Raw genomic sequence first — 9,945 nt, 5'->3', positions numbered from 1 at the left:
AAGCCAGGCTGTGGCCCTGTGTCTGGTGTTTTGTTTCAGGGTCAAAACAGTATTATCTAAAAAGATGGCAGAGAGCTTGGAAAACAGAGGGAAAACATCGTCATCCCTTTTTCTGGCCAGTTCCTCTGGCAGCCCTTGTCAGCCTGGAGACACGGTCCTTCGTGGTTGCAGCTGCAGCTGTGCTCCTGCCTTTAAACTTGATATCAAAAGCCTTTCTCTCCTCATTGCAGAACATTTGTCGGAACCACTGTTTTTTTTTTATTGAAGTGTAGTTGATTTACAACACAACTGTTAATCTCTGCTGTACAGCAGGGTGACTCAGTTATACACATATGCACATTCTTTTTTCATATTCTTTTCCATTATGGTTTATCTCAGGATATTGGAGATAGCTCCCTGTGCTATACAGTAGGACCTTGGTGTTTATCCATTCTAAATGTAATAGTTTGCATCTACCAACCCCAAACTCCCCGTCCATCCCTCTCCCTCCCCCTACCCCCCTTGGCAACCACAAGTCTGTTCTCTATGTCTGTGAGTCTGTTTCTGTTTTGTAGATAGGTTTATCTGTGCCATATTTTAGATTCCATGTATAAGCGATGTCATATGGTATTTGTCTTTCTCTTTCTGACTTACTTCACTTATATGATAATCTCTAGTTGCATCCATGTCGCTGCAAATGGCATTATTTCGTTCTTTTTTATGGCAGAGTAGTATTCCATTGTATATATGGACCACATCTTCTTTATCCATTCATCTGTTGATGGACATTTAGGTTGTTTCCATGTCTTGACTACTGTGAACAGTGCTGCTATGAACATAGGGACTTTTTGAATTCTTTTTGAATTACAGTTTTGTCCAGGTATATTCCCAGGAGTGGGATTGCTGGATCATATGGTAATTCTAATTTTAGTTTTCTGAGGAATCTCCATACTGTTTTCCATAGTGGCTGCACCAACTTACATTCTCACCAGCAGTGAAGGAGGCAAGGAGGCAGAACCACTTTTTTATTTTTTGGCTGCATTGGGTCTTTGTAGATAGCTTCGCGCAGGCTCTCTAGTTGCGGCGAGCGGGGGCTACTCTTCGTTGCAGTGCATGGGCTTCTCATTGCGGTGGCTTCTCTTGTTGTGGAGCATGGGCCCTAGGCGTGTGGGCACGTGGGCTTCAGTAGTTGTGACGTGTGGGCTCAGTAGTTGTGGTTCGCAGGCTTAGTGGCTCTGCAGCATGTGGGATCTTCCCGGACCAGGGATCAAACCCGTGTCCCTTGCATTGGCAGGCGGATTCTTAATCACTGTGCCACCAGGGAGGTCCCAGAACCACTGTTCTTTAATGGCTCCTCAGATATCCCAAAGCTCCTGGAGTTTTCTACCCTGAGCTGTTAAAAACCTGCCCTGCCTGTCACCCATTCCTGCCCCCCAGGCTCCCCTCTGCCCTATGCTTACCTCCCTGCCACCCTTCTGTCCCTGCCACAGGAATATGGGGACACTGTGTACACCATCGAGGTTCCCTTTCATGGCAAGACCTTCATCCTGAAGGTGAGTGAGGGAAGAGGTGTTCTGGAGCCTCCTGCTCTGCCTGGGACTCGAGGAAAGAGCCCAGGGGTAGGGGGACCCTCCGGCAGGTTTCTCCCAACCAGGAGGGAAGGGCTGGTGTGCCCGAGTACATCTGGCACCACCCAGCCCTCTGCCCGCCCTGCTCCAGACCTTCCTGCCCTGCCCCGCGGAGCTGGTGTACCAGGAGGTGATCCTGCAGCCCGAGAGGATGGTGCTGTGGAACAAGACGGTGACAGCCTGCCAGGTGAGCCGAGCCAGGGGGCCAGGCCTGGTCACCCCTCAGGGCAGAGGCAGAGCAACATGGCAGATGAGGGCGCAGTTGTACCCTAGCATGACCATTGACCCCCAGGGGACCCAGGTCATGTCATTGGACTGCCCTGTGCCTCAGCTTCCCCATCTGTAAAATGGGGATGGTGGTACTAGTGCCTCCTGGAGAGGCTGGGGAAGATGGAAAGAGGAAATGCTCAAAGCACCTGGCCCAGCCAGTGCCCATGAATGGGAATGGCTCTTAATTAAGGGACCTGAGTGGAGAGCAGGCTGGCCTGGGGCTTTCCTGAGATGCTGGGACCCTTCCCTGGGGTTTTCCTGGGGTGGATACACCTCACGTCTGCCCTGACGCCCGCAGATCCTGCAGCGAGTAGAAGACAACACCCTCATCTCCTACGATGTGTCTTCGGGGGCCGCGGGCGGTGTGGTCTCCCCCAGGTGAGTGGCCCCCAAGCTCCCTCCTCTCAGCCAGGCCGCCTGTCCTTGGACCTTCTCGGCACCCCCTGACCTAACCCTACCCCCTCCAGGGACTTCGTGAACGTCCGACGCATCGAGCGGCGCAGAGACCGATACCTGTCATCGGGCATCGCCACCACCCACTGCGCCAAGCCCCCGACACACAAATATGTCAGGTGAGCTGAGCCTTGCCTGGGGTCGTGTGCGCCGGCCCCTCCCCTGGTAGCTGTGGGGACCGGGCAATGTCGGTGTGTACGTTTGGGCACTTTCTCCTGCCGAGGCTGCCTTCCTGTCCCCCGTCCTGCTGCCCCAATCCTACTTATCTGCTGGAGGCTGGACCCACCGCCAGGCTGGAGGGCAGCTCCAGGATAGACCGTGAATGGGGATGAATAGGGACCAGCCCGGGGGAGGGGGCTGGGAGCCATGAGGTTGCACTGGTCTGGGGGACCTGAGCAGGAGGCCTCTGTGTTCTGAACCATGAACTTCCTGCCTGAGGAGACTCGGGCCCCTTTCATCCCCTCTGCCTGCCCCGCGGCCTTGCCTTCCTCCCGCAGCGCTTGGAAGTACCTCCAAAGGAGAGGCCTTACTCTCTGCGGCCTGTTCCAGGGCCTCCTCCAATTCTCCTGCTGTCTAATCCTAGCCCTGCAGGTGACCTCCTCCCAGATACCCCACTCTTCCCCTTCTGTCCTGGGGTTCCTCAGACAGCACTGTTCTTTGAGTGTCAGCTTGGGGCTCTGGTCTCGCCACCACTGCAGACTTGCTGGGTGTTGGGCAAGCTCATTTCCCCTCTGGGTGCCAGCTTCCTTATATGGAGTCAGGGGAGCTGTAGGCGAATTAAATGGAGATGGGATGTGCACCATACAAGCTCAGGTCTACGCCGCCTGAGAAGGCGCCCCCTCCTGGAGCCCAGTGGCACTGCACCGCTCCCAGAGCTGGGCCCTGGTGAGAAGTGCCCGCCCAGCCCACCTCCTCAGGACTAGAGCGGACCTAGAATCCCTGGACCGACTAGATGAGGGCTGGGAAGGTGGTGGGCTGGGGCTTCCCTGCCACTGGGGGTATGCAAACATCGGCAGGCGGTTGTAGGAGGATTCGAGCGTCACATGGCAGGTGGGGGTGGAGGGCTGTATGCTGTGGCCTCTGGGACACCCGTCCTGGGCCCTGCTCAGGCAGCGAGGGGGTTGCTGGACCAGCAGCTCCCTTCCCTCTCCCACCTCAGTCCAGGGTGGGCCAAGAATGGGGCGGTGGCGGGGGGAGTCAGGGATGCTGCCTGGCTCCAAGGTTCCCACTGGTACCTCTCTCCTCAGGGGGGAGAATGGTCCTGGGGGCTTCATTGTGCTCAAGTCAGCCAGTAACCCTGGAGTCTGCACCTTCATCTGGATCCTTAATGCAGATCTGAAGGTGGGCGTGCCGGGGCTGCCAGGCAGGTTCTGTGGAGTGGAGGGGCCTCTGCTGTGTGACCTTGGGCGCTCCCTGCTCTGCTCAGAGCCTCCCCTACTCTCCGCCTCCTTTCTTACTCTAATACTGGGGGCAGGGTCCAGGTGGTCTTCTCACCCTGAGTTGCTGGCAGGCTTGTGCCTCCCCTTTTTACCTCTGACTCCCGAGGCCCCCAGGAAGGGTGGCTGGCTGCAAGCCCAGCCCCTCCCAGGTCTTTCTGTGTGACTCACGCCAGGCCCGGGGCACGGCATGTTCTTCCTGCCAGGGGGGAGGGGGGAGGGCGGCCTAGGCTGCATTCCAGAGCTGCACCTGTGTTCTGGCCCAGAGCAGCCCCTGCTGGCGCCAGTTGTTGAGGGGGTGCCCCTGCCCAGGGCAAGCCTTCCTGGAACTTCTCGCCTCCCCCAGGGCCGCCTGCCCCGGTACCTCATCCACCAGAGCCTCGCAGCCACCATGTTTGAATTTGCCTTCCATCTGCGGCAACGCGTCGGAGAGCTGGGTGCACAGGCATAAGCATGCCCCCTCACCACCCTGGGCCAGGGTCCTGTCGCCACGGCCTCCAGAGCCAGAGGAGGGGCTGGGTGGGCTTCCCACTGCCCACAGAGGGCCTGGCCTCAAACAGTGGGGAGGAAGGGGCTTCCTCCCACAGCAGCCCCTCGGCCCCCAGCTGCCACCCTCCATGCGCTTCACTGTGCCTGGAAGCCCTGGCCGTGGGCAGGTCGAGAGCTCAAGCGTCTGACTCTGCCGCTGAGGCCAGTGGGGTCCATCCTGCCGACGTTTACATGGCGTCCCTGCCTCCTGGAAGAGGAGATCCGCTGTCCCCACCTGGCCAGGCCGGGGTCTGGAATGGGAACCTCGGACTTGGCTGGGGAGGACCCTGGGCAGGACAGAAGTCAGGGCAGCCTTGTCACCAGTGTGAAGGCGCAGGACCCCCTTCTTCCGCCTGCTCTCTCATCACGGTGTTTTAGGATTACTTAAAGGGTCTGGGACCTTTTTCCACTTGCACCTGTGGGGGTGTAGGTTGCAGGTGGGAGTGGTGGGTGCTGGCAGGGAGCCTGCCTCTCCCAGGTTCTCTTCAGGTCGCCTCCCTCCCGCCCAGGGCCTCGTTGGGGACCTTTGTAATTTGAGCCAATTAAAAACATGAACTCAAAAAAAAAAAGCAGTCCTTCCAGCCTGGCCTCTTGAGGGAAGAGAAGGGCAGCACCGTGGAGGCGGGAAAGGAGCCACTGCTGCAGCCACCACATGACACACCCTCTCAGAGCCTCGCAGAGCAGGGATGGAGCCAGTGGAGACCCAGTTCCTGGAACCACCCCCAACTTTCTTGAATGGTTCAGCTGGGCACATGACTGGTCAGAGAAAAATTCCCCGCCTCCCTGCCGGGTCTCTGGGTCTCCGGTGAGGGAAGGTCAGATTAAGGTCTCCAGCCCAGGATTGGGAGGAGGGAGGTAGGGAGAGACCTGGCAGTACCCACAGCAGGCCTTGGTTGCCACTGGGGTCCCAAGGCTGGGGTCCAGGGGGGAGCCTGGAGGTGGGGCCTGGCCTTCCAGGTCACTGATGCACCTCCGGGATCCGGGCCTCTGGGCTCCACTTAACCTCCCGTCTCTGCCCCATCACACTGGGGCCACCAGAAAACCTGCCCTCCCCCCTCCCTGCCTTCAGGCTTCTGAGGAGCTGACTGACTTAGAGCCAGGGGTGGGGGCGGGGTCTCCTCTTGGTCCTGGCTAGGTGTGCGACCCTGGGCAAATCTACCTCTCTGAGCCTCCATTTCCTACTTTATAAAAGCTTTTGTAAGGTTAGAAGATACCAAGAATCGGGTGTAGTGCTCAGTAATCAAGAGGATGCAGTTCTGCCCCAGGTGAGTGCCCACAGGCCTTACCACTAAGTTCTCATCTCAGCTCCTGTCCCTGCCTCTCTTGGTGCCCTCTGCTTTGTCCCCTCAGTGACGCCCTCACTCCTCCTCCCCCGTGCCCTCCACCCTGTGTGCCAGCTTCCAGCAGCAGCGCCACTGCTCTCAGTGCTGGGCCGTCCTGGCAGCCCTCCTACTGGCCTTCTCCCTGGGGATGACAGCCAGGTCCTGCCCAGTGGCACCCTGGAGCTGGCAGGACCCAGAACTCTTCTGGTACGGCCACTGTGAACAGAAAGGGGGCAAAATGAGGCCCAGAGAGGGGTAGAAGCTGACCCATAGTCACATAGCCTATTTATGGCTGCTTTGGGGCTAGAGCCAGATCTGGCTGCCACTCCCTGGAGCCCCTGGGTTCCCACCTCACCCCACCTGAGGTGTTGGGGTAGAGCTGGGGCCACCTCCCACATCTGCTCCCCCCACCCTACTGGCCCGACGGGAAAGGAAGACACCTGGCAAAGGTTGGCGTCCAGGATCCCATGTGTGGAATTAACTTCCGTTGCCCTTGCTGGTGAGGTGGTGGTCGGGAGCCAGGCCTTCAGGGGCGAATGCCCGAGGGCGTGGCGGCACTGTCCCTTCTTGCTGAGGGGACAGTCAGGGGATGTGCCCTTGAGCCCAGGCAGCGGGGAAGGACACGATGGCCTGGTACAGAGCCCAGAGGGGGCCTCGGTTCCTGCTGTTTCCTGCTCTGTTTACAGACAAGCCGCTCTCCTCCCTGGGTTAGGGGAAGGGGTGGGGCAGAGGGCAAGTGCCAAGGTGGCACGAGGCTGGGCACGTGCCTGGTCCCACAAGGTGTCTGAAGAGTGTCAGACACCTGGAGGTGTCACGCTGAGGACCCCTGCCCCCACAGGAGCACCTTGAGCTCTTCAGAAGCTGACCTCTGACCTGGGGGCGGCCAGAGTCCAGGTACCCCAAGCCCCACCCTGGGCCCAGAATCCCCCAGCAGTGAGTCTTGGCTCTGCTTGTAGCATCTGACGCCAGAGGGCCTGAAAATAGCCCCTGGAGGAGGGGGAGGATGGGGCTATTTAAAGGGCATGGGAGGAACAGAGCCCAGAGGGAGTGAGCGGTCATGGCCACTTCAGAGCTGAGCTGCCAGGTGTCCGAGCAGAACTGTGAGCGCCGAGAGGCCTTCTGGGCTGAGTGGAAGGATCTGACGCTGTCCACACGGCCTGAGGAGGGGTGAGTGCTGGCCAGCTGGGGGTCCCTCCTCCCCTCCCCTAGAGCACCCTTCCTGAGCCTTACGAAGCCAGAGCGCAAAGGCCAGGAGAAGTTTCGGGGGGTGGGGGCCAGGAGAGTTCCCGCTGCGGGGAGCAAAGTGGTCCTGGCACCCCGGGTCCTCAGCGTGTGACTGGAGGGCAGCAGCTCGCAGGAGCTCAGTGTCCCCTTCCCCTCTCCTTCCCAGTTGCTCCCTGCACGAGGAGGATGCCCAGCGGCGGGAGACCTACCACCGGCAGGGGCGGTGCCAGGCGCTGGTGCAGCGTTCCCCCTGGCTGGTGATGCGGATGGGCATCCTGGGCCGCGGGCTGCAGGAGTACCAGCTGCCCTACCAGCGGATGCTGCCGCTGCCCATCTTCACCCCTGCCAAGGTGGGCGCCACCAAGGAGGAGCACGAGGACACCCCCATCCAGCTGCAGGAGCTGCTGGCACTGGAAGCAGCCCTGGGTGGCCAGTGTGTGGACCGCCAGGACGTGGCCGAGATCACCAAGCAGCTGCCCCCTGTGGTGCCTGTCAGCAAGCCCGGCACCCTGTGTCGCACCCTGTCTCGCTCCATGTCCCAGGAAGCACAGAGAGGCTGAGAGGGACGGTGACTTGGGCTCCACAGTGCCTGCCCTGGGCTGGGCCCTTCCTGGCTAGGACCACGGAGGGGAGCTGCTGGCCATGGAAGCTTCGTAGTTTGCCCAGAATTGGGGGCTAGGGGAGGTGGGAGCCAGAGGCCAGGATGCCTGGGTCTCCTGAGTTCCCACAGGGAGGGAGCAAAGACGGTGGGCACTAAGGGTGGAGTGCTGGGGGCCAGCACAGCCGAGTACCCCCAGGAGGAAAGGCAGAAAATGCTGGTGAGGGTAAGAGGTCCCTGAGAGGAGTGACCCCAGTCCAGATTTCAGCTTCAGAGAAGGATGAAGAAAAAGCATAAGGAATGCTCAGGGAAGGAGGCCTGGAGAAGACCGGAGGGAGGGGGACGTGAAGAGGGCCGAGGCAGGGTGGAGCCCCCAGCACCCTCTGTTAGCGCTGCAATAAATGCTCAATCACATGCCAGAGTTTCGTCTCTTTCCTGGTGGTTGAGGGGCCCACCCGTTGGCGTCCCCCCCCATGCTCACTTCTGGGAACAGGCCCTGCATCTGAGCTAAATATGGCAGAGTTAGTGGGTCACCCCATGCTCCCGGGCGGGGGGTGGGGGAAGGTTGCAGGGACAGAGCTGTAAACAGGGTGGCTGTCCGTCCAGTCCCCCTGACTCTGCTCTGCAGTCCTGGCCTCTGTGTGAGTCCCCTGGCACTGGGCAGTGCCCAGGAGGCCAGTTGGCATCCAGGGTTTGTTTAAATGACCTCATGAAGAATATGGAAGGGGCTGGCACCGGGACTGTCCTCAGCTGTGCCTCAGGGTGTGGATGGGGTCAGTGACCCCAAGGCTGACCTCTTTCTTGGTTCTGAATCCGGACAGAATCAATCGTTGGCTGGGGTCAGGTGTTCTACCCTCCCTGCCCTGGGAGCCCAAGGTGGGTTCTTGGGGGGTAGGGTGTGTAGGGGGGTGGTCAGGTTCCTGTGTGTGACCCCTGCAGCTGTTGTGGTGACTCATGTCCCAACCTGGCTGCCTGGTCCAACAAGACACTTTCCCTTTGGGACAAGGTGAGGGTAAGGGTGTGGTACAGGAGGCCAGGGGCTGGTAGCCTACCCAGGGCCGAGAGGCACTAGACTTAGCCAGAGGAGGGTCCCACTCCAGGAAGACCACGGAGACGGCCCCGCAGAATCCACTTCCCATTTGGGAGGATAGGAAGGGGGACCCTGGCATCTTGACAGCCTGGTACCTGGAGTGCCAAGCAATCTGCAGGGCTGGCCTGGCCCTGCTCCCCCAGAGGGGGCTGGAGTGTGGGCTGGGAGATGAGAGGGGTCAGACTCCAGACCAGGCGACACACCTAATCCCTTGGCACCCGAAGGCTCGGATCGCGTCCGCTGGTACCCCTGGCAGCCTGGAGAACGCGCCCCGCGCCCTTCCGTCCTCACCTGGGTCCCTCGCCCCGGACGTGACGGGAACGTCCCGAGCCTTCCGCCCTCAGCAGCCCCCAGATACGCGGCTGGGAGCCTGCAGGGCCCGCAGGGGAGGCCCGGGCTGTTCCGTCCGCTAAGTGCTTTATCCCTGCTCGCCTGCCCTATCGTCGCTGCCATCTGACGGGAGGGGCCGGAGCTCCGCTCTGGGGCCCCGGGGCGACAGTGGCGGAGGCCAGAACGGACTGTCCTTTCTGGAGTCGGGGCGGGGGGCGGGGGGAACGCTGGAGGACAGGGACGAAAGAGGCCTAGGGGAGAGGCGGAGAAGGGGAGTTGGGGTGACCTCACTAAGGAAGGGGGGGTGGATGTTGGACAGGGTGTCCCAGAGATGTCCCTGGCGCTGGGAGCTGGGAATGGGGGAAAGGGCTAGCTTGAACCCTGGCAAAAAAGAAGGGAAGGGATGCCAGGCAAAAGGGGTGAATGGAGAAGAGCTACAGGGAGGAGCTGGGGCTGGCGGACGCAGGGGTCTAAGGAGTCTGGGGGCACGAAGCTGAGGGGCAGGGCGCGGGAGCTGGCCTTGGACCAGGGCAGGTGAGGCAAAGGGTGGAGGGCAGACGGGAGCAACCGTGGAGCAGGGGCGGGGACGGATGCTCCCCCCGTGTGTCTGCTGCTCCGACACTAAAGGAGATGGATGGGGTAGGGGAAACGCAGCGCGCGCGGCCCCGGGCGGCCCATCGCTCAGCCACCGCCCCCGCAGCGGAGAGGTCGGGGCGGGGGTCCGGCCGCAGATAAAGGCGAGCGGGGGACAAGGGCGGCCGCGGCAGCAGCATGAGCGGGACAGACCTGAGTCACGCTGCGGGCGCGGCCCCCGACTCAGGCCCGGGCCTGGCGGCAGTCGCCTCGGCCTACCAGCGCTTCGAGCCCCGCGCCTACCTCCGCAACAACTACGCGCCCCCTCGGGGGGATCTGAGCGGCCCCGACGGCGTCGGGCCTTGGAAGCTGCGCTGCTTGGCGCAGACCTTCGCCACCGGTGAGCGCTGGGAAACAGGACAAGGAGTCATCAGGGAGCCAAAGGGGCGCGCACGCGACAGCCAGATGGGAATAGGTAGTTAAGGGGTGAAAACAGAAGAGGGGCAAGCATCCT

General features: G+C 60.9%; 3 protein-coding genes across 7 annotated transcripts in view; all 3 read left to right on the top strand.

The window, feature by feature from the left end:
* STARD3 (StAR related lipid transfer domain containing 3) overlaps positions 1-4,619 on the top strand; it is a 22,486-nt gene extending 17,867 nt beyond the window's left edge. The window contains exons 10-15 of one of the 2 annotated variants that reach the window (XM_024743267.1): positions 1,470-1,532; positions 1,699-1,794; positions 2,176-2,255; positions 2,345-2,449; positions 3,578-3,671; positions 4,113-4,619. In XM_024743267.1, coding sequence (XP_024599035.1) covers positions 1,470-1,532; positions 1,699-1,794; positions 2,176-2,255; positions 2,345-2,449; positions 3,578-3,671; positions 4,113-4,217 — 543 coding nt within the window. In that variant the 3' untranslated portion in view covers positions 4,218-4,619. The remainder of the gene's footprint in view (positions 1-1,469; positions 1,533-1,698; positions 1,795-2,175; positions 2,256-2,344; positions 2,450-3,577; positions 3,672-4,112) is intronic. The other variant, XM_024743257.1, reaches the window with a different exon arrangement.
* Positions 4,620-4,681: 62 nt separating this feature from the next.
* Positions 4,682-7,859, top strand: TCAP (titin-cap). 3 transcript variants are annotated; one of them, XM_024743277.1, is made up of 3 exons: positions 4,682-5,559; positions 6,455-6,783; positions 7,007-7,859. In XM_024743277.1, exons 2-3 carry the CDS (start codon positions 6,674-6,676, stop codon positions 7,398-7,400), a joined length of 504 nt encoding a protein of 167 aa, XP_024599045.1. In that variant the 5' UTR covers positions 4,682-5,559; positions 6,455-6,673; the 3' UTR covers positions 7,401-7,859. The 3 variants fall into 3 exon arrangements, with proteins under 3 accessions (XP_024599045.1, XP_024599063.1, XP_024599055.1); XM_024743295.1 differs by lacking the exon at positions 6,455-6,783 and having other exon boundaries at positions 4,682-5,053; positions 5,487-5,559; positions 7,007-7,852; XM_024743287.1 differs by lacking the exon at positions 6,455-6,783 and having other exon boundaries at positions 7,007-7,852.
* A 1,674-nt stretch (positions 7,860-9,533) lies between these two features.
* PNMT (phenylethanolamine N-methyltransferase) overlaps positions 9,534-9,945 on the top strand; it is a 2,064-nt gene continuing 1,652 nt past the window's right edge. The window contains exon 1 of one of the 2 annotated variants that reach the window (XM_024745354.1): positions 9,534-9,831. In XM_024745354.1, the coding sequence (XP_024601122.1) occupies positions 9,630-9,831 (202 nt within the window). In that variant the 5' untranslated portion in view covers positions 9,534-9,629. The remainder of the gene's footprint in view (positions 9,832-9,945) is intronic. The other variant, XM_024745364.1, reaches the window with a different exon arrangement.

The sequence above is a fragment of the Neophocaena asiaeorientalis genome, unplaced genomic scaffold, assembly GCF_003031525.2.
Source record: "Neophocaena asiaeorientalis asiaeorientalis breed wild unplaced genomic scaffold, Neophocaena_asiaeorientalis_V1.1 scaffold1, whole genome shotgun sequence".
In the NCBI taxonomy this organism is placed as follows: domain Eukaryota; kingdom Metazoa; phylum Chordata; class Mammalia; order Artiodactyla; family Phocoenidae; genus Neophocaena; species Neophocaena asiaeorientalis.
The sequence above is the reverse complement of the archived record's forward strand: the minus strand, read 5'-3'. Positions and strand labels throughout refer to the sequence as shown.